The 25,761-nt window shown below is 34.6% G+C and overlaps 6 protein-coding genes across 10 annotated transcripts in view; 3 read left to right on the forward strand and 3 right to left on the reverse strand.

Moving 5' to 3' along the window:
- Nucleotides 1–286: 286 nt before the first annotated feature.
- LOC128885976 (histone-lysine N-methyltransferase NSD2) lies at nt 287–15,774 on the reverse strand. 4 transcript variants are annotated; one of them, XM_054140439.1, is made up of 15 exons: nt 15,565–15,774; nt 15,223–15,476; nt 14,712–14,988; nt 14,214–14,626; nt 13,413–14,139; nt 13,169–13,335; nt 12,763–13,081; nt 12,446–12,668; nt 12,169–12,364; nt 11,657–12,086; nt 11,311–11,584; nt 11,015–11,235; nt 10,701–10,927; nt 9,959–10,033; nt 9,426–9,565 (listed from the first exon to the last, which is right to left on the reverse strand). In XM_054140439.1, the coding sequence occupies exons 2-14, from the start codon at nt 15,436–15,438 to the stop codon at nt 9,998–10,000; spliced, it is 3,726 nt and encodes a 1,241-aa protein (XP_053996414.1). In that variant the 5' UTR covers nt 15,439–15,476; nt 15,565–15,774; the 3' UTR covers nt 9,426–9,565; nt 9,959–9,997. The 4 variants fall into 4 exon arrangements, with proteins under 4 accessions (XP_053996415.1, XP_053996412.1, XP_053996411.1 ...); XM_054140440.1 differs by lacking the exons at nt 9,426–9,565; nt 9,959–10,033 and adding an exon at nt 287–639; XM_054140437.1 differs by lacking the exon at nt 9,959–10,033 and having other exon boundaries at nt 7,888–9,565; nt 14,220–14,626; nt 15,565–15,772.
- LOC128885978 (probable basic-leucine zipper transcription factor J) lies at nt 618–3,816 on the forward strand. Its single transcript, XM_054140442.1, has 3 exons — nt 618–2,911; nt 2,983–3,220; nt 3,312–3,816. The coding sequence occupies exons 1-3, from the start codon at nt 702–704 to the stop codon at nt 3,609–3,611; spliced, it is 2,748 nt and encodes a 915-aa protein (XP_053996417.1). The 5' UTR covers nt 618–701; the 3' UTR covers nt 3,612–3,816.
- LOC128885980 (calcium permeable stress-gated cation channel 1) lies at nt 4,134–8,632 on the forward strand. Its single transcript, XM_054140444.1, has 11 exons — nt 4,134–4,277; nt 4,774–5,118; nt 5,192–5,468; nt 5,536–5,639; nt 5,702–5,894; nt 5,960–6,074; nt 6,137–6,333; nt 6,428–6,754; nt 6,839–7,114; nt 7,191–7,424; nt 7,500–8,632. The coding sequence occupies exons 1-11, from the start codon at nt 4,258–4,260 to the stop codon at nt 7,698–7,700; spliced, it is 2,289 nt and encodes a 762-aa protein (XP_053996419.1). The 5' UTR covers nt 4,134–4,257; the 3' UTR covers nt 7,701–8,632.
- On the reverse strand, nt 15,608–18,028 carry LOC128885990 (dynein axonemal assembly factor 3). The gene is made up of 6 exons (XM_054140465.1): nt 17,643–18,028; nt 17,368–17,557; nt 17,132–17,302; nt 16,891–17,073; nt 16,582–16,816; nt 15,608–16,511 (listed from the first exon to the last, which is right to left on the reverse strand). The coding sequence occupies exons 1-6, from the start codon at nt 17,884–17,886 to the stop codon at nt 16,212–16,214; spliced, it is 1,323 nt and encodes a 440-aa protein (XP_053996440.1). The 5' UTR covers nt 17,887–18,028; the 3' UTR covers nt 15,608–16,211.
- Nucleotides 18,029–18,262: 234 nt separating this feature from the next.
- On the reverse strand, nt 18,263–22,106 carry LOC128885979 (histone deacetylase complex subunit SAP130). The gene is made up of 10 exons (XM_054140443.1): nt 21,928–22,106; nt 21,255–21,564; nt 20,926–21,170; nt 20,502–20,853; nt 20,207–20,413; nt 19,716–20,121; nt 19,513–19,650; nt 19,010–19,450; nt 18,749–18,942; nt 18,263–18,647 (listed from the first exon to the last, which is right to left on the reverse strand). Exons 2-10 carry the CDS (start codon nt 21,552–21,554, stop codon nt 18,399–18,401), a joined length of 2,532 nt encoding a protein of 843 aa, XP_053996418.1. The 5' UTR covers nt 21,555–21,564; nt 21,928–22,106; the 3' UTR covers nt 18,263–18,398.
- A 274-nt stretch (nt 22,107–22,380) lies between these two features.
- LOC128885991 (retinoic acid receptor RXR) overlaps nt 22,381–25,761 on the forward strand; it is a 36,072-nt gene continuing 32,691 nt past the window's right edge. Inside the window, exon 1 of one of the 2 annotated variants that reach the window (XM_054140470.1) lies at nt 22,381–22,680. In XM_054140470.1, the coding sequence (XP_053996445.1) occupies nt 22,662–22,680 (19 nt within the window). In that variant the 5' untranslated portion in view covers nt 22,381–22,661. The remainder of the gene's footprint in view (nt 22,681–25,761) is intronic. The other variant, XM_054140469.1, reaches the window with a different exon arrangement.

A 25,761-nucleotide genomic window follows, 5' to 3' on the forward strand; every position in this document is an offset into this window, starting at 1 on the left:
CAAACTTGGGCGTTTTGCCATCGATGGCGCCACTGGTAACAAAACCAGTATTAAATAAAATATTTAAATAAATGATAAATTTAACATAATCACAGATACGCTGACCATTTTATCACTACTATTTAATTTTATTTTAAGTTTATTATAAGGCAAATGAGATATTAGGAGTCCAATAAGATGCTTTAACCCTTTGCGGTCGCATGTCGAGTGAAGCTCGACTAATACATTAAAATCAATAAATTTGGACCGCAAATGGTTAAATTATTAAAAATGTTAATATTCCATCAAGAAATTCATAAGCTGATTAATTATTCTAGTTAATTATTTACCGTTAAGGTCGTCATCATGCGAGTACGCTGTAACAGATAACTTCAAAAGCATGGATTCAAACATGTCGAACATGTTCAAACGTGTTGTTAATTACAATCATACATCATATATGATTACAATAACGCTACAATGTTCGTATCGCGTATAATTATTTATTAACATTGTAATTACAATAGTTCTATAAGAAATTATAACAGTCGAAGTTTGTATACAATAGTGTCTACAATATGTACAGTTATAAATTGTATCGTGTGTGGTATTGACTATTAAAGTGATGTTTAAGAAGATTTACACCGTTTGGATTATGATCTGAAACAAACAACGTATAATAAAAATTCAGTCCAAATAAAGTAAAGACACTGGCGGAAAATATGTCTGATGAATGTGATAGCTTAAAATGTCAACGTAGCTCGTTGGCAGTCAATTTAAGTTGTTGCTCAAATTTGGTAGACTCTGGCAATGGATCATTGAGACAAATAGATGCTGGATACAATGATAATACACCTACAACTTCAAAGGGTGGTAAATATGGACATTCTAAGAGTAAACAAAGATCTATACTTCTAGAGAACATGAGTGCCAACGACGAAATTTTAAATAGAGATTGCGAAAGATTGAAGGAAGCTATTTTAACCAAGACTAAGCAAGTATTTGACATACAAAATGAGCTTTCTGTTAAGACACGTATAATTTTAGAGTCTAAGTTTTCAATCTCTAATAATGATTGTATGTATAATGCTGCCAATAGTAAAGTATCCACAATATCGAATATTTCTGATAGAATTGAACATAAAGATACACAAAACAGTATAAACCAATTCATTGGTAGTACACCAAAAGATATGTGTAACAATAAAGATATCAAGGACCTGAGAAAGCAACATAAATTGAAGAGAAGACGATTGTTCAATGGAAGCAGACACTTAAATGATACAAACATGTGTAACAATAATGTAAATGGAAATAGTAATTCTCCAATATTGTGTTCATCACTATCAAAAGACAGAAGCTATAGGAGTAGCATTGTACTAGCTGGAAGTAATAAAAGACCTAATACTTTAAATCTATCTCATTCTGTTGCTTGTAAAAATCCATCTGCTTCTATTTCAAGTATTTCAGAAGATGATAGCATATTTATGGCAGTACCTATTGGTTGTTCAACAATGATAAATGACCAAATATTAGATCCAGAGACTGAAGAATGTTCTCAGACTGAAAGTGAATTATCTCCTTCAAACAGTCATACAAACAAAAATGTTTGTCCCATGGAAATAGCTCATTTTCAGGGAGGAATTATATCAAATGACAAACAGCAATCTTCGCTACAGGCAACTGTAGAAGTTTCTGAACCATCAAATCAAATTTGTAAAGGGTTAGAAAAATCCTCTTTAATTAATAACATTTATGAACAAAGTACTAAAGTACACTATAATGACCAGAGTATACAAGCAATCCCAAGTAATAGTGCAGATACAATACGTACTTCTTTGAATGTAAATACATCCATTGATATAAATAATAAATACCACAGAAGAAAGCAGAGAAAGTATAATAAAAACAGTAGAGACAGACAAGAGAAAGGTAAGTATTCTTCTGTCTCTGAAGAAGTACAAGAAAGCATAAATAACAATTGTACTTCGTTGCAAATGAATACATCCTTAGATACATCAAATAAATTATGTTTGCAAGAAAATAATAACAAAAGGAAATTGTCAGTATCGAATGATGTGGTAAGCAAAAATACAGATGCAGAAGAAAATCTTACTACCACTTCTAATATGCATAAGACACAAGATAAAATTGTAAATAAAACTCGGGATAATCATAGCTATGTTGAAGCTACTCCATATCCAACATTATTAAAACCACAATTGAGGCAGAACACTGTAGCACATTCGCTTAATAGTAATTTTCATAATGACGAAAATGCAGAATGCAGAAATCCTCGTCAATCGATTATTTTAAATGACTCGTCTTCTTGTGAAACACACCGTAGTAAATTGCAAACATCTGTACTCATACAAGAATCAATGGATGGGAGCGAATTAAAAAAAGATCAGAATACAACAAATGCAACAGTACTAGCTGGTAAAAGAAAATGTAAGAAGCTATTGCCTCTTCGTGAATGTTCTCAATTATTATCATTCTCTCCAATGGAGCATGAACATTTACCACCTGTATATCCAATGCATACAAAAAGACGCAAGAAAAAAAAGAAACAACATATAAAAAATAAAGTCAATTCAAAAAGTAATGAAAATAATATAAAATTCATTGAGAGACAAAGCAGTGAACAGTTACTGTTGGAGGATGATGATAATTGTATTTTCCCTAATAAGAAGAAACCTTCCAAAAAAACAAGAAAAATTATAAGTAAAAAGATGACTGTTAAAAAAATTGTTGAAGAAGATATTTTAAAGAAATTAGAAGAAGAGAGAGAAAATAAGATTAAACCGCGTATAGGTACTTTGAGTAGCAATTCGTTAAATGATTTCCAGGCTGATAAAGGTTTAACTAGTACGTCGTCATCAAAAAGAAAAACACAAAAAATAAGTATTGTTGCAACAGGTCTATCCAATGAGTAAGAGATGTCCTTATCCTCTACTTTTTCTCAACTTACATATTTTTTTTATATTCTGTATCTTGTTCCAGTGATAAAAATATAATTAAAAGTGTTGTTAAATCTCTTGGTCATGCAAAACTTGAAGCACGCGTTACGAAACGAACAACACACGTAGTAACCACGGGTGTGCGTACGATAAATCTACTGCACGGAATTATACGAGGCTGTTGGCTCGTTAAATTTGAATGGATTTTGAAGTCTTTAGAAAACAATGCGTGGTTAGATCCAGAAGAATACGAAATGGCACATTTTTCAAAAGCAGTGCTGGTAATTTTACATTGAAAAGAAACATGCTGTGTACATTATGCGCAAAATGTATGATAAAAAGCATTATTGATTTATGATTTGTAATTTCCAGGAAAACCGCAAAGACAGGCAATTATTTGGAACATCCTATGTCCCTGAATTGTTTACTGCTTGTGGGTGTATATACGTCGAGAAAGATACAAAACCTCCGTATGATGCGATGAAAGATCTAATAAAAACTGCAGGTGGTCGTCTTACCGATGATCCAGAAACCGCGAAAATTGTAATTGGCACAAAAGGTTTAAAAGAAAGCTGGGTTTTGGATTGTATTACAACGGGAGAATTACAACCATACAATCAATACCAACGACATCAGATAAATTCTAACACTCAGAAGAGTAAATACAAGTAGTAAAATAGTACTATTTAATTCAAAAGCGATATTTTCGATTAAAACTAAACACGAATCATGTATAAAATAATTTTTACAAATATCGAATTGTTTAATTAATTTAATAGATAAAATTCCATTGTATTTAAATGTCAACACAATTATGCATAATGCATATAACAAAAATTGTATATTTAATTGATTCACTTATTATTTAGTTAAGTGTCATATATCATGTCAAATATGTCTATATTAATATATATATATTTATTTATTTATTTATCGATTTATTCGATATTAGATTAATTATAAATATTCCTTTACATATGTTTTTTTAAATGTATCTATCTCTATTATCGAGTGTAATGATACTAAATAAATAAATAATTTTACTTTTATAAGGAAATTTAATTGGTTGTTAGTCATGATGATAAAAGACCAGCATAAACAAAGACCATTATCAATATTAAGATCGAGTGAATTCGTGCTATCTCTTGTAATCACAGCACTCAGGTTAAGCTAGGTTTAGTTAGCTACGTCAGCGCGTATTCTTACATCTGTTTGTAACCAACGACATTCCCATATGATGTGTCAAATTGACACACTTTGGTTAACATGCGTCTTTGTGTTTATCTAACCGTAAACTAATATAAATATCTTAACAAGTATGGGCGACAATTATTTTCAGTAAGTGGCAAACTTCCGATCTTTCTTCAAACGTATTTTGTAACTGTTCTTTAATTATTGCATGACATATTTTCAATTATTCACAAGATCGATTAATTGCCTCGTACAGTATATCGAATAATAATGTTATTTAAATCTTTTGTTATAACCTTTGATATTATTTATCGAATAAAGCTTTTTACTATACACATATATATTATACGTGTGTATAGTTGATAAATCCTATGATAAAAATTCTTAGATTTTTTGAAATTAATTTTGTATCTATTGGAATGCAACTTAGTAATTTTTTATATTGAATTAATAATACACTTGTACGACTTTTTTTCTTAACCTCTTATCAATGTATACATTTACTAAACATGTATATAAATTCTCGATAGTAATTGATTCCTGGGCAATATATTCAGAGTATTTTACATTGAATGTAAAGTTCTTTTTGTAACTAAATATTTATAATAAACTTATTATAATGTTGTTATCTTTTGTATTTCAGTTTAAATCTACGTGAAAATCCCTCCGTAAATTCATGTATTTCGACACTAAAATATAATACAACGATAATAACAGATGTTTATGCAGGCATTCCTGAAAATTTATTGCTAAATTTTATTGGATTTTTGTTCCTTTTTATATTGTTTGGTTTATTACGCAAGAAAGCCTGGAATTATGGACGTCTTGCATTATTGAACAAAACAGATGATAGATGGATGGAAATATTTTACGCGGACAACGAGGCTAGAGATACAGATGCAATATGCATAGAATCTTCTGTTAATTCGGAACTTTCACAAGTTGATGGAGGCTTTCTATCATGGGTTGTCACTGCATTCAAAGTTACGTAAGTATAATAAAGTACAGTAAGTAATATTTATAATAAACCACAAAATAATACTTTGCCATTATAATTCTAGGGATGATGAATTACTAAAACGAGCTGGACCTGATGGTTTATTATATATATCATTTGAACGTCATTTAATCATCTTAACAGGCTTAATGGTTATTGTATCCTTATGCATAGCTTTACCAATTAATTTCCATGGAAGTATGCAAGGAGATGATGCAACATTTGGCCATACAACATTGTCAAACTTAGATCCAATGTCTACATGGATTTGGGTGCATACAATGTTAATCTTATCTTATTTACCAGTTGGAAGTTATGTTATGAGACATTTTTTAAAAAAGGTATGGTATGTTATTGGCACATGGGGAAATAAATATTTTTACACTGTTATACTTTTATACTGTGTAGGTGCAGAACGCGAGACACGGTGGTGAATTGGCAGCTAGAACATTATTAATTACTGAAATACCAGAGCATCAGTGTAAAGTTCAGACCCTTATCGAATATTTCAAGTATGTAATTCGTATTAACATAAAACGTCAAAAACTTCATTTTACTTCATTATTACTTTCAGAGAAGCGTTTCCTACTTTAACAGTGGAAGACGTTACGTTAGCTTATGATATTAGACGACTTTCAGCATTAGACATGAAAAAGGATTGTGTTGAGCAAGCTCGTTTATACTGCGAAAACTATGCAAGAAAAAGAGAACCTTTAAAAATGTATCCATATCCGTGTGGCCAAGTGATTGGTTGTTGTTGTAAATATGTATGTAATTTATATCTGGAAATATTGTACCAAATCCGCAGATAAATATCTTATTTCTTCTATAGAAAATCGATGCCTATGAATTTTACATGAACGAAGAAATGCGATTGACTGCGTTAGTCGAAGAAGAAAAAAGGGTCGCACTAACTAGGCCTCTAGGAGTAGCTTTTGTGACTTTAGGTCAGTTAGTGCTATTGCAATGAAATAACAGTAATAATAATAATAATGATATCAATAAACAGGTACATCTGGAGAAGCTAGAACAATGCGAAAACAACTAAATTCGTCGCCAAGCATGAAATGGGTTGTTAATTACGCACCGACACCATCCGATATTTTTTGGGAAAACCTAAGCATACCAAGACCGTGTTGGTATTTAAATGCTGTTTTGATCAATTTTGCTTTGGGCATCATATTGTTTTTTCTTACTACACCATTTGTAAGTCATTTACTATTGATAAACTGTCGCTGATTAAGTTGATACCTACTTTAATCGCATTTTCATTCAATATATTTGTAATGTCTGATTTCAGGTAATACTATCCGCTTTAAACAACCTACCGATCACAGATAAAATTAAGAATTTTAGTCCAATAGTTTCGTCTTTTTTTCCAACTGTAATATTAGTCAGCGTGGCTGCTTTAATGCCTGTATTAGTAGCAAGAAGTGAATCGTTAGTTAGACATTGGACTAGAAGCGGTCTAAATCGGGCAGTAATGACAAAAACATTGCTGCTTTTACTACTGATGGTCCTCATATTACCTAGTTTAGGCCTAACCAGTGCCAAGGCATTTTTCGAGCGGACTGTGAATCCAGCGAATAACACAATAAACTGGGAGTGTGTATTTTTACCTGATCAGGTGAGATTATGTTTATGCTGTAATTAATACGTCCTAGAATCGTATCAAATATATTTATGCATAAATACAATTACGTTTTTATAGGGCGCTCTGTTTGTAAATTATGTTATTACCGCAGCCTTGCTTGGAAGTGGCTTGGAGCTCGTCAGATTTCCTGAACTCGCGTTGTATACCTTCAGATTATGTATAGCTCGTAGTAAGGCGGAAAGAATACATATTAGAAAAGCAGTATTATGGGAATTTCCACTAGGTGCTCATTATGCCTGGTTACTCTTAGTTTTTACTATGACAACAGTGTACAGCTTAGCTTGTCCGTTGATTACACCTTTTGGGTTGCTATATCTTATAGTAAAACATCTGGTATGTTTAACAATTCACATTAAAGGTCATCAACATTATTATATATAAAATGTTGATAAACAAATACGTTACACAGGTGGACAGACACAATCTATGTTTCGCGTACGGACCAAGCGTGGGGGGTGGTCAGTTAGCAGGAGCAGCGGCTAATGCTACCGGAGTCGCACCGATTTTGGCTCAAGCCGCGTTATTGGCTTTAGGTTTAGTACGAGGAGGCTTGTCGCCCTTGGCTGCTGTACAACTTACTGGTCTTGCCGCAAGCATTTTAGGTCTTGTCACCGGAGCTACCTTACCCAGATCAAAGTCTAAGGTACAGAAGTCACAAAAGTATTCCTGTTCCTTCGACTGCTAATTTTAATTTAATATAAAGTCAATTTATTTACAGACACAAATGTTGAAAAGAGATCTATCGTCTGGTCAAAATTTTGTTGCGCCCGTGTTACGAAAGGAACAACAGACTCCTATAGAAGAAATCCCATCTACCGCGTCGAATTCTGATCTCAATCTCATAATAAGTAACAATACTTCTACGGTCCAAGAGAGTCCAAAACTTTATCAAGATTATGGTAAAGAATCGCAAGCGTAAATATCATTTACAACAGTCAAAGCGTCTAACACATATATTAAACGCAATTTAATTGAGATGTTGAACGCGCAAGTGGTGCATTAACGAATAATTCAGTGCAAACGCAATGAAACATTTTAAACGCTGTGACTGATTATTAAAATTCCATATATCGCAATATCGTGCAAGTAACTACGATAAAACTAGTCATTTGTGAATATAATCCAACTTATTCATAAAGCATTAAGATTTCTCAACGCGGAAGTTTTAAAGTCAGCATAAGTAACGTAATGTTTCACTTATAAAAGCATTGAAATTAAATAATCAGGCGTCAAAAAAGAAATTTGATAATATTGAATTTGTACTTATATTATCGAAATGTAAAAATAAAGTATTATCCAAATAATAATAATAACAACAACAACAACAATAATAATAATCGATATTATTATTTATCTGCGTTTTTTACGTTTTGCCATTCACAATTTTGCGGAAGCTATTATTCCGTTATCGATTCTTTTTCTTGTACCTTTGTGCTCATTTGTTTTTAAATAATTTTAACTACATAATTGCGATTGTTCCGCAAGTAGTATTGAAATCCGATAATGAATTGCGCGAGCTATTGAAAATTTCTTTAGAACAACAGTAATAATATACTCCACATGATATGTGCAAGCAACATACGCACACTTTTATAAATAATTACAAATACTAACCGTACGAGAATGTTATATGTACTTGTGTCCATTTTTTTTTTTTTTTTTTTTTTTTTGAAGTTTTTTTTACACTTACGGTTAAGAAAATCGTACTAAATATATACTAAAAGTTGGGAAGTGACATAGTCATTTTCGCTTATCTTACACAAAACTGTTTTTTTTTGCATTCAATTTTTGTCTCACATTTTTACTAACCGAGCACACTAATTCGTATGTACAATTTTAAATATATATATATATATAAGGAAAAAACTATTAACAAAATTTGATTATTCTTCACTTTACGATAGTCACAATTAAGCAAAAGTCTAAAAATTCCTTTATCGCACATTATAATTTAACAAAAAACACCTAAACGAATCGTTATGGATAATGCGTAATGATTTCGATTATTCGACGTCTTAATACTAATCCTAAGTATTGTTAAAAATAACATAATTCATGTAATACAAGTTTTCAAACATTTACAAGGCAGTGTGAACGTATAGTTGCTTCGGCGGCTGATAACCTATTACTTAGCCGATGCAAATTGTTCTTAAAATAAATACAAATTTCGAACGGAAAGCGAAGGACAAAGAAAGTATTCAACTGGCTCATAGACATCTCTAAAAGTAAATATTGGGCCCTTGTAAGTTCACTTGTATAAGAGTTCAAACTAATTTCGACAAGGCACTGAATTAGTATGTTACACTTTCAAATTAAATACTCGTATTACAATTAATGAATACTTATATAAAAGAAATGTATGATTACTTTGGGGATGTGTTATGTTTTACTTTTAGATAAACAACAAAATTCATGTTAATCGATAAATAATATTTCTGGAAACGAATTGCTAAGAACTTTTGAAAGTTTGGAACATTATTATGATAAATAAAATTTTTTATTCGATTGGTCTAATTGAGAAATGAATAGTGTTTTGTAAATAAGAAGATACACTGTTCACTCGAACAGACTGCCACCGATTATGGCCTCTAGTTGACTAGATGTAAGATTATTTAACTCTTCTACTTGATCCTCCTCCTTTTTTAATCTTAGGGACAATCGATGTAATGTTTTTCTCTTCATACTTTGCAAACTATATTCGTATGGCATAAAACCAGTAGATTGTATTACATCCTCGTCATCTTCTTTCTGAGATTCTTCGCTTTCTTCACTGCTTGGATGAACCTACGAGGCATATTGCCATTTATGAGATCTATTTCATTAATCTCGACGCAATCCTACTATTACTTTTGACAAATGCTACTTCTCGTAAATACTCATTAGGAAGCATAATACTCTACATAAATTCAAAAAGAAACTCAGGTTTACAGCCAATTACGTGCACTAAAGTGCTACAAGTAACGCGACTGCCCACAATAAAAATATATATACAATGATACGATTTGAAAGTCTATGTCGAACCAATAAATTTACTCACCAATATATACGTAAAAGTAAATAATTAATTAGCGATAAATAAATCGTTTGTTAACTGGAAGTTAGGAATTTTTCTGTTACTACAATTACACTACAAACTAAAAGAGGTCCAAAGAGATAATAGCAAAAGTATACACTCACTTGAACGTATAAACTTAAACAGAACATGTTTGTTTGTTACTACTTCTCACTACTGCCAATGTCAGGGAGAGGATGCTGGGAACAATGAAAAATAATTACAAAAAAAAAAAAAAGTTAATTATCATTAATCTTTCTTTTTTGGAAACATACGAACCGTGAATGTTACATCAACAGTGATATCGTATCATTTGCATAGAATTTCAACAATAATCGCATGTTTTTGTATCCCGGTGAATATACAAAATGAACGCAGCATAGCGTTAATTAGAATTCGAAAAATGAATTTAGAACATAGCGAAGTCGTCGATGACATGTAGAAGCTAACATAATTTATGTATTCCTCATATAAGTATGGAAGGTTACATATAACCGAAATTTGAAAACTTCGTAAATATTACCTCAACGTAAAAAGTAACATACATGAATGATTTGAGATAAAAACACTGATGAATAAAAAGGATTCTTCGTCGATCAAAAGTTCGCTCAGTGGTATACTATCTTCAAATTCATTATTTTGTGTACAATTTTCTGTTCATGCTTACCACCACCAACGCAATTCATCGCCAACTTGTTTTACGTTAATATGTAAATAATGTAAATAAAATAAAAGAAGCTATCTATATACGAAACATAAAGTACTTCTGAAAGCTATGGACGAGCATCAGAGAGCCTGTATGATTGCTTATCTTTCCTCACACTTTGGAATGATGGTATTTTTATTACAGTGTTTCATTTATCTCACCTCTACTATGGAAACTCTTGGCGATGGTTCACGTGGTACTGCTTTTTCCATGATTGCGAGAGGACTACCGGAGTCTGTGGAAGAATATTCTTTGTCTGTTTCGGTATCATTATCCGAATAATCTTTTTCATCTTCGATAGATGATCTTTGCATTTCCATACTTTCGTGAAGTTTGCAAACAAAACCACCCTTTTCACCATATTCGAACAAGTTTCCGTCAAGATGTACTGCAAACAACGGTAGCACATTTATTTTTAATTGATAAATACAAATGCTTTTTGAATGTGATAATGAACACAGCATATAATAATTACCTTGACAAAAGGCAACGCTACAGAATGCACAATGCGCGGATGTTCTACGGCCACATTCCGTGCAATGATGCCAAGGACAACTAAACCTTGAATCTGTACCGTCAATTTCTACGCAAGCATTGTGGTACTTTTTATTGCATGTTTTTTGATCACAAACCACAAAATCTTCTAACTTGTCGATTTCTTGTCCACAGCTCCAACAAGTCACATGTTTCCTTGATCTAATGTCGAAGGAGAATCAATGTTATCTTAAAGCAAAGAGTCGGTGAAACAAAAATATTTGTAATTGTACACACCTTCTCTGACGTTTTATTTTGTCTATTTTCTCGAACTTTTTTTGTTGAATCAAAGGTGCCGTTACTTGTGATTTCTGTACCTTTAAACCTATGAATCCACTACAATTTGGTGCACCACACAAACAGGGCTTTCGAGTTTCACCATCGCAAGCTAAATTATAATTAAAAGTTAATTCTTCACCGGGGTCTATATCGCATAACGCAAACAGACCTATGCGCGTATCCCCATTTACCGTCCATTTTTGTGTCTCGCAATTTGGTGAACACGAATGATCTGCATTCCAAAAACAGTAGGTTAAAGTGTAAGTTCATCCTTTCTTATTTCTTAAAAACACGAAATACTCACTCATAAATCGACTTAAATTGCCTTTTGGTTCGGCATCGATCGTTCTATTATTATCTATAGTTAAAAAATAAAAATTCTCGTTCTTTAATTCTTTTTTTCTATGTAGCCTCCGTTTGTATTCAGCCTCGTCTATAACTTCCCCTACATACTCGATAACAAATTGTCCCGCGGTAATTAATTCTAAACTTCTAAGACCCCAACCACGACCAGTAGTATGAAACGGTTCCATAGCTGGATATTGTCTTCTTACAAATGCCTGATTATTACACTTTGGACCAGCTGGACAAATGCCAGGACTACATTCGACTAATAATATTCGATTCAAACAATCTGTTCCAGGTGCACACGGATTCTCCCATTCCGCATCGCAATCGCACGCGACGATACTTTCAACTTCTGTCGGTTTTACGTTACCAACCGGTTTATTGACCTAGAAATCCAACATTATTGCTAATTAGTAGTTTATGTACATCGATGTAAATAATGGTAAATGTAAAAGAAGACAATTTTACTTTCAGCTTAACATAAGGCGGAGGTTTTAGGCCTCGTGGCCCATTATCTTTTGCAGCTGCTCTTTCAATTTTTAAACGTTGATGAATTTGATTAGCTTCCTCTAACGCTTTACGAAATGTACCGTCTCTATTATTTTTTTTACCAATTGGTGGTTTTATATTTGCATCACCATCCTGATAAAGAAAAGCACGACCTCTAAAAGGAGATAAACGCTCAATCGTTACATTTTGTAATCAGTAGACATATTTATTATCACAAGAAAATCTAAATGCTTACCTGTGAACCCAATAATAATTATTTGATCCTAAAAACATTACACAAAATTTGCCAAAACTATGAGGTATAGCTTCTATATTTTCAGGTATTTCGTGGGGATAACAAACACGGGATGGCCACCAACGGTAATTACCAAGTTTAACCCATACTACTTCCCCGTACAAAGGCAGTCTGCCAGTTTCACAGTCTTCGCATATAAATGCACCATCCGGCGCATCAATCCCTAAGATAATTATTCGAATGAAATTTTCTCCATCTCTAACTACTACCACCACAGCTATCACTGCTAGTGTTGTATTTCAATTAGAAATAATTACCTAGACACTCGAGATGAAAAGATGTCGGGCACGTATCGCAGCAGATAAGACTTCCACCTTTAGTACATAAAAAGCACCACGCTGCGTTTACTGGAGGATGAGGTGCCTGATAATGTTTCGGACAAACTATTTGACTGCCGGTTAGAATCATTGAACCAGCAGGCAAACAAGACGTAGATGTATGATACGATGACGGGCAGCGAACGCATCGTGCTAATTTCTCACTTGGTGTTCTCGAATGACTATCCTGTGGATTATCCGAACTGCACGTGTGACACACGTGATACGGACAAGTTAAACGGCCTCCCTGCCAATGAGACTAAGAAGAAGGCAAAAATATTTGTTATAATAAATAGTACATTTTACACGATACAGTTTACAAGGCAAATAACGTTTTTGCTATTACTTGCGGCCATGACTTCAAGCAAGACGAATGATAATGTTTTCCACAGGCTAATACAGTACATCTTATTCTATCACCTTCTCTTTCGTTGCATATAAAGCATGCGGGTGCTACGCCTGACAAACAATCAATACATTTGAATAACTCGTCTTCTTGTTCTTCGATTTTGCCTAAAATTAAAAACATTTGTTTAATCGAATAAAATGAAATACATGAATATATATAACAATTCTTAGGTTGACGGTACCATTATATTCATCGTCGTCGATATTGTTCTGTTTAATCTCCTTTACATCATCGAGAATCTTATCGTCCATTGTACTCTCGTCGATGGAATGTTCTGGACTAGATTCTCCGGGTTTTACGCAAGATAGATGAAAGTATGAATAGCAAGGACCTTTACACCTAGTTAACTTTCCAGTTTTTTCACAAATTTGGCAAACTTTCTCTTGCTTCATTCCTTTAAAGAGATTATACGGTCTACTTCGCTTTGTTTCCGAAACACTCGTTTCTTCTTTTTCAACTTTGATTCTTGACTTTTTGTTGTCTTTTACATTTGCATCTATATCTATCAATAAATCTTCTTCATGGTCTGACGAACTTTCTTTTACACTACTACTACTTGTGTCTGTTGATATATATGTTCGATATTTTTTACGAAACGCAGAATTCATAGTACCCCAAGTTTTCCTCAAATATTTTCTAATATCATTTTCCGTCGCATCAGGATATTCATCTTCCAACATATCTCTGTTCCGTTCATAATATACTTCAAAAACACCTTTTTTATACTCTTCAGCCCTACAGTCAACTTTTTGCGGAATAGAGACTTCGTCACTCAAGCCCTTTTGACTTTGCGGAGATAACGGCGGAGTATCCGAATTAAGTTTCGAATTACTCTTACCATTTTCATACTTTAAAGTCTTAGATTTTGTTCCATCTGTTTTGTACTGCGGCTTATCTAATTCGTCTGCCTGCAACAATATTAAATTAAATATTTATAATAGTAACTTTACATAAGATTGTATCTTAAAAATTTCATTCCTACATTTACATTCTCCCGTTTAATGCGTTTAATATCCAATCCACTCAAATCAGTTGAATACTTCCTCTTATTAGTTTTATCTTTTTCATCTAATGCGAGTGTTTTTGGTGATCTGCTTTTTGCATTCTTTTCTTTTGGTTTAAAAGTATTTGCTCTCTCGTCGTTGCTCATTGGTTGAACTTCCATAGCTTCTTCAACCGCGCTTTCCCATTTGGACTTAATTCCAGGTTTTATAATAAATGCAGCAGCATATTTTGGATCTCTCTTCTTAATTTCTGCAGTTATCGATTCTGACAATTTCTTAAAGTCAGCAAGATTTGTAAATGGTATCATAGAATTTGAAGAGACCCAACTGTGACGACCTTTGTCACCAAAGTATTGAACATGCACCATTAATATCTGTGATCTGGCAGTGGCTGGTCAAACAAATGGTTTGTTTGAAATAAATCAAAATTAGTTACCTCAAAATTAATAACATTAACCTTACACAAAAGAATGTACCTTTTAATTTATTGTAGGTCATTAAAACTGGATCAAGTGTTATCACACAGGGCCAGAAAGGAAAATTACCTACTCTAGCCCATGCTAATTGGCCTAATATCCAATTGCACTGTACAGATGAAGCAACCATTTTCATAGAAGCTTCATCCATGGTGCTTAAACTGGTAGACGAATCGCTTGCATCATCCACATCGTTGGTTATAATATTTTCATCCGTGCTTTCGTTACTGCTGTCGGATGAATTTTGATATTTTTTAGCCTTTGGCATTTTAGAATTCTGTAAAATACGCGTATCAATATTGTTATATTATATAATCAAATATTTCTATCAATCGTCAAAACAACTACACAGAAAAAATATTACAAAAAAATATACACATAAAGCATATAGTACAAAGAAAATTATATTTACGAACATTAAAGATCACTTTGTTTAATATCGTAATGTGTTAGGAATAGTATCGATCTTTAACTGGTAAAATTGTAATTAATCTCAAGAGACACAAAATACCTTTGGAGAGCTGGCAATCTCATTTTTAGGAGACTTAGGTTTTATCGTTCTACCATAACGACTTCTACCAGGTGAGGTTCTACTGAAATCGCCAGTAAATTCCTTCTTATCGTTGCCAAAGCCGTTATTCGTTGTATCGAAATTGTTTCCGAAATCACCTTCTCTTGATTCAATAATTGTGCCCACCTTGCTGTTCACTCTGTTGATAGAGCTCATAGCTTGTCAACTAATTTATCATATTCGTTTATCGAGGCCTACAATAATTCGATGTTATGAAACCTTGTACACTTTTGCAACGACCAGCAGGATATAAACTTTAGAACTTCTGTATAAAAGGCTTACGCATCGAAAACAATTTCCATTATCGCTGAAAATAGCTGCGATGGCCGATTTTCAAGGGTTACTTTATTTCACAGAATATTGACACGCACTGCCGTTTAGCATACAAAAATCGACACGTACTTTGTGGATATCATTATGACAATAAATATAATATCGTATAAACTAGTTTATTTGTTAGTATTACAAACTTGTAACTCAACCCCACGGGCCATCAAGCAGAAACAGGACGCGTTTCCCGCGATTTTGGGTGATTCTCATAACCATGCTTAAAGTTTGATTTTTCACTATGTGCAATGGTATTTGGTGATTTTCTTTTTATCAGGCATTTCAACAATATTTATTAGTATGCAAAGATTTTATTATAAAAACGTTCATAATATTTGATTTATTCACGTTTCAGATGAATTGATTTATTACATAAATTCATATAGTTGGGCAGTCAAGCGAAATATTACGTTATGCTTTCGCATTGTATATATTCATTTTATATACAATGGTAATATCATTTAATTTTATAAAGCATATAGTAAAAACTTCATTGTGAAAAATTATCGTTACGTACATGTTTATAATCTATAGAACATAACATGATGAGGGGTAAATTTGAAATGAAGAAGGCGGAAAGTTTATTATTAATTCGTGATCATTTAACATTTGTAAAATTTAGCAATATAATGCTTTTTAGCATTTATATCGCTAATTTCACGCAGTCCATTTTTTCGTCCAATATCCCTCAATTCTTTTACAAAGTTTTCTAAGTCTTCCTCTCGCAGCTCTACTAAATATTTTCGTAATTCAACCAGCACAATTGCTCCTTTCTTGACTAATGGAATAAGATTAGGCAACTGTTTCGTCATATTATGAGCAATCCACATAAAGTCGAATTTGCTGGTATATTCTGTTTTACATTTGAGTGTCTCCAATGAAGTCACAGGATGAAAAATGACCTAAAAATACTTTATTGTTGTACAAAAAAGGCTGTTTCTCATATTTATTAAGTATGTTATTATATGATACCTTTTGATTTTTTATATCTATCCAGGGTATATCATCTTTCCTATATTTATTTCTTTCCCTTTTCCATGATTCTTGTTCCATTGCATTACTTGGCATTTCAATCATTAAAGTACCATTTAAGATGGAGGAATCTCTGTGGGATGCTATAAGTTCATCGCACAATGGTTCTTTTGTTCTGATTTCATGTATGGAACGCATTATTTCCCTCTCAGCAATGTCTGTTGCTCTGTATTTACTAAATAATTTTCTCAATGTTATCATATAGAAAATACGTTAATGCATGGTCTGCAAGTTCAACACAATTTTTACTTTTGATTAATCTTTACTTCTTCTGAACCCCATGTGAAAAAAGGACCATTAGTAATGTCCCCCAAGTAAGCATAGTGTATAAATCCAGGTCCATGCTGAATAATATTACTCACTAATGTTGGATTGCTTCTAGCAGGTTCACCCTCTAACCAAGTGAATGCAATTCCATTGTTCCTCCAAAATCTAGCTTAGGATTGAACAAGTTATATTTGCAAACACATATACCAATTAATAAACATACCTATATTCTTGTATAGTTAAATTCGAGACATCTCTAGACTTCAAAACCATATGATAATCCCAGTCAAAAACACCATCGCGATAATCGTATCTTGTTTTCAATGATTTTCTAACTCTTTGATCCCAGTACTCCACAACGGGAATATTCTCGCGTGTTGCACGCTCCCAAAATCTTATGAAAAGTTTTAATGATAAATGTGAAAAGTACAAAATTTCAACTTCTTCAATTGAACTCACTTAAAAATTCCTTCTAATCGATCTTTATCTCTGCGCTTGAAGTTTTCTAAACTTAACCAAGTACAATCAATCGTATTTGTTGGAATGTCCATCAATCGATCAGAATGTTTTACCAAATACTTGGCTGTTGCTGGTCTTACCAGCGTATTCCCATATATTTCCAAATAATATCGAGTTGCTTCTTGCAAACCTTAAGCGTATTCCATATTTTTATAAAAAAATATATTTTGAACAGGAACAATCACTGAATATGCTTAAAAATCTATTATACATACCTAGGTCCCTTTCTAAACATGTACTTAGTAAAAGCATAGATCTAGCAACTTGTTCCAATGTTGATTCGATTACATGATACGTAATAATTCGATCGCGGTACAAATAAGATGATGCTAACGTCTTCACGATATGTCTTGCATCGCCAGCACCTACAATTAATACCTCGAGACATTCACCTAGGCAATTAGTTGCACTTTTATTAACTTCAAGTTGTATGTCTAACGCAGGACTATATCCCCACATGTCGTTACACTAATCTTAATATTTTACACCAATAGATTACTGTTTTGAAACTTTACAAATACTGAATAATAAAATGCTAAGTATCATTATTCATTGATTTCAGAGTATGTTATCGCCATAGTAACATACCTACGTGTACTGTGTATGATTGTGTGTATGTACAAAGTAGATTGAACAGTATACCGTGGGTACACCCTCATCCCCTCATTACGTTTAATGGTGTAGTTATATGTGTATATACATATGTATACATTATCTAGTATAATAAAGATAAAAGAACAGTTCAACAAATAGAGGAATAAGAAGTATTATATTAAAATAAAAAGTTGTAGATACGTATAATAAAATTATAAACATGTTTAGTGACAGTCGTGTCATAGACTTATAAAACCATTTATTTTACTCCTATAATGTAGATTCTGTGACACAGATAAAAATAACTCCTTCTCGAACCTTGCTCTTGCAAGAGTTCCTTATAAACGTGTTTATTTCAATTCGATGGGCACACTAACTCATTTATCTCGTTTCTTTTGAGCCCGTTTGTTACCGCACCGTTGCAAAATATCTGTAATAGGTGCTTTATGTTGAAATATAGCGATAAGCTGCGTGCGCGCTTCATTCATTCCTTCACTAATTAAACTACTACGTTGCATGTTTCCTTTGATCAATTCATTTACACGTTCAAGTCCATCGTCTTGTCTATTTCTGACATTTTGTTGCGATTCAAGCATCGTCAATGTTGTTTTTAATTTTTCATGTACCTGCAACACATTGATCATTTTAGTATTACTATTTCGATATACTAAGAATTATATTTATTATAATTATATTTATTATAATTCATAATAATTTGTAAACATACTTGTTTCTCAAGGTCAGCAATGTCTTCCATTTGCGCAGTAAGATGATACACTTTCCAACCATTCAATTTTTGTAGTACATGTTTCTGTTGTGCTATTTCTGCAACTGTGGGTCGTCTTTCTTCGCGAGGTCGAACTTCGCTTGGTCTTCTGTAATGGTGAAGTCTACCGCCCCATCTGTTCTTCCAGGAAGGGCCTGTAAAGGCGACAATTATTTTTTGTTACATGTACGGAACAGTTACAATTATATTTTGTTTACGAACCTAGTAAACTAGGCGTAGGCCGCGTTCGTATCGCAACGATTGGCTGTTGCGTAGGAGATTTAATTATGTCACGTGGTATGTTTAAATTTTGTCTTTTATCCAAAGATTTTTCTTTTGAGTCTTCCTTAAGCTCTTTCTTCATTCTATCGTCCGTAATAAATTGCATTTCTTCTTCTGTACATCTTGATTCCGTTAATTCTACGCCGGTAAGTTGTTGTTTCCGTGGCTTTTTTCTTGGGGACATCTCCACCGTTGGATTTATAGTAATTCTAGATTGTTCTGGTTCTTCGTCGAGACCTGGTGATGATGTCGCCGAAACTGTAGTAGATCCGGAACTTTGACAACCTCCACCATCTTGATCTCCTCTCGGTGAACAAGGAGGACTGGATGTTGCGACAGGTGGTAAAGATGCAAGTACAGGAACTAAATTCTTTGCTACACCTAACAATATGGAGGTTAGTAGTCATATGTTACTCTCAAAATTTAATTTGTTAGGTCTGTACCTTTTATCGGTGAATTGTCATGATCCCTTTTTCTAAGTATACTTGGTCTTGGAGATGCATTCGGTTTGGTATGTGGTTCATCGTATCCTGGTTCCACGAGTAATCTTACCGGAGTTTGCCGGTACTGAGAATACGTTCCTACGTAATACCATGAAGATAAGTTCGTTATAAAAGTACTGATAGGAGTAACGATGACGAATTACCTGTGGGTTCGAAAGAATAGTAGGTAGCGGTGTGTGGTGGATGCAAATATTGCCCTTGAACCGACTGAGCGGGTATAGTATTCGAATTATTGTTCGTACTACTAGCCGATGGAACTCGTAATCCAGATTGTTGAGAAGGTTTGATTTGAACGGTTGGTCCGACGCTTTGAGCTTGTACTGTTTTAACAGATGCCGATGTAGCTCTCGCAGGTGCTAAAGGTAACGGATGTAAAGACATTCCAGTAATTCTAGCAACTGTAGTAGGCGCCGGTTGTGGTATTCTTGTTACACTCGATGTACTCGCGGCTGTAGTAATTACTCGGGACACTGTACTGAGATTTGACAAACAGGTAACCGTTTGAACAACGCGAGGTGCTGTTTGTGGTTGTGACGGTTGTTGCTGAACCTATCATGGTAACAATTTTATTTGTTATTCGATACGCTAACGCATTATTTTTTAAATCAAATATAGAGACTATTTTTATACCTACTTGCTGAGATGGGATAACAATTCGACTAACAGTACCAGTTGATGGACCAGCCACTGTGTTAATTGATAGTTGTCGTCCGACTGTTGGTTGAACGGTCACCGAAGCGGTACCACTTATTCGATTCGTGGCTCCAACTACAGGTGTTGATACGGCTATACGATTTACGGTACCTGTACCAGTACTTAGAGGTCTGTTTGATTGATTGGGCTATAATTTTAAAACGGAATAGGTCTAATTATTACAGTAATAATATTTAAAATTTTGATCGATAAATTAAAGAGACATAATAATTTACTTGAATAGCCTGAGTTGAAGATCTGCTGGGCTGTGTAGTTTGAGATACATTTGTCACTTGGGGAGTGGGTAATCTACTTTGCGAGACTGGTAACCTTGTAATACTATTGTTTGCCTGAAGAACAGGCGCTATTAATCTGGACGGAGTGCCAGGAACTCCAGTAACCATTGTTGCTTGTACAGATCTTCCTTGGCTCGATGGCGTAATTAAACGAGGTTGTTGACTGCTATACACAGTGGATGGTGGTCTAGAAATTCGACCAACTGGAGGTACAGGATGTCTTTGAGGTTGTGCATACACAACTGATGTTGTTTTAGGTTGCCATTGAGGGTTTGAAATAGTTGTACTTATCCTAAAAGAAGCAATATCAGATCTGTGCACTAGTTTTACAATTTTTTATAGATATTAGATAAATTATATATACCCAGGCCTTGTAGTAGGAACAGTCTGCCCTGTATTTGCTCTAACAATAGGAGTAGCCACTGTTGATCTTGGAGCAGATATATTGGCAACTGCAGCTGCCCCTCGAGGTACATGATACGTTGCTGGCATACTTGTTACCTGTTGTGTCTGTTGTAATAATTGCTGAGTTTGTGGTTGATTCTGACGTTCCACTGTACTTAACATACCTGGTGATATTATTCTTACTGTAGAACCCACAGAACAAAGCTACAAAAAAAATGATTTGCATTATAATTTTCTATGGTTAATAATTGCAAAGAATTTTACACTTCTTGCACTAGTTTCTATTACCGTTGTAGTTATTTTATTAGTCTCTGAAGTTGACGTAGTACCGGATGGAACTACAGGTTTCATTAGGGGTAGTTTTGGATTTGTATCCATCGATATGGATTTGCCTATAAGATTAGTAGGTGTTCCAACAGATCCTACTATAGTTTGAGTAGATTGGATATTTTGTATATTACTTTGTACAACACTCTGCACATTTTGTATGCTTTGTATCGTAGTTAAATTTTGTGCTATACTTTGCACAGTTGTCTCTGGTACACGTTTATCACCGCCACCTTCGACTGAACTTATTGTTGTATTCATGTCTGCTTCTCTGAAAATAATTTTTTTGATCAAGAAATACTACAATATATCAAAAAAGTTATACATTTATTACATAGTATAAATTTCATATAAATTAAATGTTATTATTGTATGTTTAGATTCTATTGTTTACAATAGATTGGTCGAATATTTTACCATAATAGATTTAAAAATCTTTCAAGAGGTTTGGAGGTTACACGGTTTTATCGTAATTTTATTGCAAGCGTAACAATGACAATGGGAATGTTTCACCGATTATAACAATAACAAATAACGAAAGATTTCGTATAAAAAAGAGTATAGTATGTTTTTTGTCTTTTAAACTGACAGCAATCGGTATATTTCATGAATGCCGTGACAAAAGTTCGCATACCTTTAAAGAAATGCAACACGGTGAGACCATTACCGATTCATTTAAACGTACACATATGGCATTTCTAAAATATTTCTGTTTCATTGATGTTCCTTGAAAAAAACATTTTACAAGTAGAAGAGCACCGTTTCTATAACCACAGAAGTTTGTAGCGCCTAATGTAAGCACAGTGCAGGTATATTATGTATAATCAGACAAATAAATGTCCTAACTATTTATTACTAAATTTTGCTGTATAGGAACATTTCATTTTGATCGTCAACTACGTATCGGCAGTATGGATCTAGATTCGTCCAAGAAATTTTATTTCATCGAAGAACTTACGAGAATCGATTTGTGTTCGTAGTCCTCTAGCGGTGATGTTGGAGACGCCATCAGAGAGATCCAATGCGTAGCGCCACCTCCGAGTAGGTTGCAAACCATATTGTTAGTCAAAACAATCGCCGAATTCACGATCTATTTTTAGGTGGCACGCACCAAGTTACAGTAGTTTACCATTTTTCGCGTACACTGAAAAAAGATATATAGTTGTAGTGTTCCACGGCGCAGTCTCTCGATTTTGGAAAAGTTCAACGACCCCACGGTAATTGTGACAAGAGAGTGACCGGCCATGTTTATATCGTGGTGAATTTTGAGCTGGCGGGCCGAAATCCACAAGTAATATTCCACGTGTACTTGCTCGATACTCGTTTCGTGTGCCGTACGTCCAGCACGGTATCAGAAGCCTTTGCGAGATGGAGTCCAGCGAGAGGGGTAAGTAATTGTGCATGCAAATAAAACCGCGGCAATATTGAGCCTCTGACACAAATCGCGACCTGGGGGCAATGGCAGTGTCAGGGTCGAAACGGAACTAGTTCAGTGACCGCATTCGCGGTATTTGACCGTGATATTGGCAAACAATTCCCTTTTCGATCCATCCTCCGTTCATCTCCAAATCCCTACAAATATGCCATTCTTCTTTGGGAGAGTCTTCCTCTGAAAATTGCTCTCGGCCAAATCTATGTCACGCATCTCACTTTTGATTTTGACTGTACCCTCTTCTCTTGGCTCGATCCCTACGCGTGTCTCTTTTATATATGTATACATACATATTATATATACATTTAGGAGAGATAGATTGTAACAAGGAATCGATGCTCTCCTTACAGCTTACGTATTCTGTTTAGCATTGCAACGGATAGACCGATCGGTCAAAAGTCGACGTAACTTGCGTTTCGTTTTTCTTTGACGTTTGTTCGTGAAAACAGTCAAGAAAGCCGGTTAGTTAGGCAACTACATTCTCTATTACGCAATAGTATAACGGCGTGTCTTTAACCTACATATAGTGTCTCGCATACAGTGAATTGAAGCCACGGTACCGCTTGACAGAGGACACGTGAGAATTATTATCGCTTGACCGAGTCAAGCATGTGTTGCAACGTGGCGACACCTGTCGACCGTTCGTACACGTCCTACCTCAAGCTAGTGCGAATTAACCCCTCTCCTTGTGCGTCGCTGTTCAACCCTTTCGTTCTGCGCAGGGACTCGTATCGAAACTTCGAACACAGGAACGTTACTTCAATTTAGCTAACCGATCATTTTAGTTATTTCTCGATAACCTTTAGAAAAATAGATCTACGAAAACATTCTTCTGACGTCACGCCACGGTCTATTCGTTATAGGGCTCATTCACTGTTGTAGCTTCCATAAATTTGATGATTTTAGAAAATTTACAACTTTCATCTTTTATTCTTTTCTGAGATTTTTCTCTTCCTTCCCTATTATATAAATCCAAGGACGAATTGCACGACTGCACACACATATAGCCACATCACACTCCCTCGCTCGTCTCCATCTGTTTTTACTTTATTTCTCTCTTCCAGTCGTTATGCTACTTTTTCCCTTCTTCTTTCAACCTGTTGTCTTATTTTCCTTATCTTTTTATACTTCCGTTTTGCGTTGCTTCTCTCTCTTTTTCCTCGTCTTTCGTGCATTGATTACGATTCTAGGTATTCTTTTCTTTCGTTCTGTAAATTGGTTAAGACATTCGAAACTGAAGAATCACTAACGCAATCATTGCATTCGTGGCAATTAGAGGGTATTGATTTATCGACAACAACTGGTCGTGTTCCACGCAAACTAGGAAGATGGATAATCGATGGCCTTGCGCGTGATTATATCCGTTCGTTGTATCGTACATTTATAATTTACCGTCGACCACGAAATTGTTCGAATTAAATGTGACTTTCGGATGAATTGAAAATACCGAAGCGTAAATTATCAATGCTTCTGATACGAGTTCGACCGAAGTAACTGCCTGCTATAAATCATTGTCACTATTCTCAAATATAATTTGTACCTATCAATCGTTTTTAGCGATTATTTAACATACGTACAAGTGCAAGAACTTAACTACATCCATTATTCGTGCAAAGTTTCGCGATTTGTTACGATGTCTGAACTTCGTATTCAATTTTGACCCAATGTCGTTAACGACGAATTCGTTCTCCGTTTCCGCGTCAATTAACGAGATAGAATTTCAATGCGTAGGTGTACGACATGCTAGGTTTGCCACTTAGATACCGGACTAATCGTATCGGTCAGGATGTCCTGAAATTCTGTTGCATTCGTTAGAAAGTTATGCTGCTCTTCTTTCGCCCGTACATTTTTTCAATTAGAGGCAATTAGCTAATCTTAAACTAGCCTTAGTTAGTTTTACATAATAATTAATCCTGGCGTGGAAATATTTCGATCGATTAGGACACACACGCGCCAATTATACCTAGTTAGGGCATTAATTGAAGCCAAGTAAAGCGAGAATTGACGATTCCATTTTGATCGATCCACCGATAAATTAAAACTGTAATTTGTATCGATCGTTCCTCTGTTATCGTTGAACGCAAATGTAGCAATTACAGTTTGCCGTTTATAATAATTAGCGCGCGATAATGCATGCAAAATTGCGCGAAATACCGTCAATTTTTGTCAGGGTTCTGCGTCCCAAGGACGCCGCTGTTTCGCGTGCAATCTCATTCACGTAAACTCGTATCGATAATTACTTTATACAGAGCTCGATGCCATTAAGCTGGCCGTTGTACATGCTGGTAGCGATTAAGGTAGCTCGTGGTTACGCGAATCGGGCATTTCAATCCTGTGCTCAAGGTTCGTACAGCAAATTCCCGTAGAATTCAGCGAAAATCCGTAGCTTCGTGGGAAACATTACGATGGTCGCGAAATTAGTGGAGATATTAAGAATCATTGGAACAATTTACGTTCAAGATAAACCACGATCAAAATCGTGCGGCTGTTTCGCTCCATTCTTTTTACTCATCCATTTGTTACGGCCAATAAACGGCGCATTCTTTAAGCTCTATATGGCGCGTCGAGTATCTTTTTATCGGCATATGCTTTATAAATAAACTTTGATGTCGCTGAACACAATGTTTGCATATTTTTAACGATATTACCCAATCTCTGTCTCTCCCGATCATCGACGTCGCTTTTGCCGAATTCTCGAGTGACATGATGTGGCAATAATCGTGCATGACCAGCTCAACATTTCCAAACGTGCGGCACGGACAAAAAAGTGGTTTTATTAAGTATGTTCGAAACACGATAAAATTCCGCATCGTTACATGTCACTTGGTGATAAGGCGCCACGCCGTGTCAATACTTGGTCGTGTTCGTTTCCTCGGCGACGCAATTGTATTTAGCGGAAATTTTTTATCTGTTCGTTTTTTTTTTACCCAAGTCCTCCCGATAGGAACGGCAAGTCCATCGCTCGTATCGTAACTAGCGAAGAGAGAGGGAGAGAGAGAGAGAGAGAGAGAGAGAGAGAGAGAGAGAGAGAGAGAG

The sequence above is a fragment of the Hylaeus anthracinus genome, unplaced genomic scaffold (genome assembly GCF_026225885.1).
Source record: "Hylaeus anthracinus isolate JK02 unplaced genomic scaffold, UHH_iyHylAnth1.0_haploid 11982, whole genome shotgun sequence".
Classification (NCBI taxonomy): domain Eukaryota; kingdom Metazoa; phylum Arthropoda; class Insecta; order Hymenoptera; family Colletidae; genus Hylaeus; species Hylaeus anthracinus.

What these genes read in the sequence shown, in the direction of transcription:
- LOC128885979 (XM_054140443.1), bottom strand. Translation starts at nt 21,554, where the DNA reads ATGAATACAACAATAAGTTCAGTCGAAGGTGGCGGTGATAAACGTGTA. An exon ending in CTTCAACTCAGGCTATTCAA is followed by an intron (nt 20,414 to 20,501) that starts GTAAATTATTAT and finishes TTAAAATTATAG; the next exon opens with CCCAATCAATCAAACAGACC. An exon ending in TTGCTGACCTTGAGAAACAA is followed by an intron (nt 18,648 to 18,748) that starts GTATGTTTACAA and finishes AATGTGTTGCAG; the next exon opens with GTACATGAAAAATTAAAAAC.
- LOC128885976 (XM_054140436.1), bottom strand. Translation starts at nt 15,438, where the DNA reads ATGAGCTCTATCAACAGAGTGAACAGCAAGGTGGGCACAATTATTGAA. An exon ending in CGCCTTATGTTAAGCTGAAA is followed by an intron (nt 12,087 to 12,168) that starts GTAAAATTGTCT and finishes TTGGATTTCTAG; the next exon opens with GTCAATAAACCGGTTGGTAA. An exon ending in CAAGAGTTTCCATAGTAGAG is followed by an intron (nt 9,566 to 10,700) that starts GTGAGATAAATG and finishes TATGCCTCGTAG; the next exon opens with GTTCATCCAAGCAGTGAAGA.
- LOC128885980 (XM_054140444.1), top strand. Translation starts at nt 4,258, where the DNA reads ATGGGCGACAATTATTTTCA. An exon ending in TGAGACATTTTTTAAAAAAG is followed by an intron (nt 5,469 to 5,535) that starts GTATGGTATGTT and finishes TATACTGTGTAG; the next exon opens with GTGCAGAACGCGAGACACGG. An exon ending in TTTTTCTTACTACACCATTT is followed by an intron (nt 6,334 to 6,427) that starts GTAAGTCATTTA and finishes GTCTGATTTCAG; the next exon opens with GTAATACTATCCGCTTTAAA.
- LOC128885978 (XM_054140442.1), top strand. Translation starts at nt 702, where the DNA reads ATGTCTGATGAATGTGATAGCTTAAAATGTCAACGTAGCTCGTTGGCA. An exon ending in GCAACAGGTCTATCCAATGA is followed by an intron (nt 2,912 to 2,982) that starts GTAAGAGATGTC and finishes ATCTTGTTCCAG; the next exon opens with TGATAAAAATATAATTAAAA. An exon ending in ATTTTTCAAAAGCAGTGCTG is followed by an intron (nt 3,221 to 3,311) that starts GTAATTTTACAT and finishes TGTAATTTCCAG; the next exon opens with GAAAACCGCAAAGACAGGCA.
- LOC128885990 (XM_054140465.1), bottom strand. Translation starts at nt 17,886, where the DNA reads ATGTGGGGATATAGTCCTGCGTTAGACATACAACTTGAAGTTAATAAA. An exon ending in GAAGTAAAGATTAATCAAAA is followed by an intron (nt 16,817 to 16,890) that starts GTAAAAATTGTG and finishes AAAATTATTTAG; the next exon opens with TAAATACAGAGCAACAGACA. An exon ending in TAGATATAAAAAATCAAAAG is followed by an intron (nt 16,512 to 16,581) that starts GTATCATATAAT and finishes AAGTATTTTTAG; the next exon opens with GTCATTTTTCATCCTGTGAC.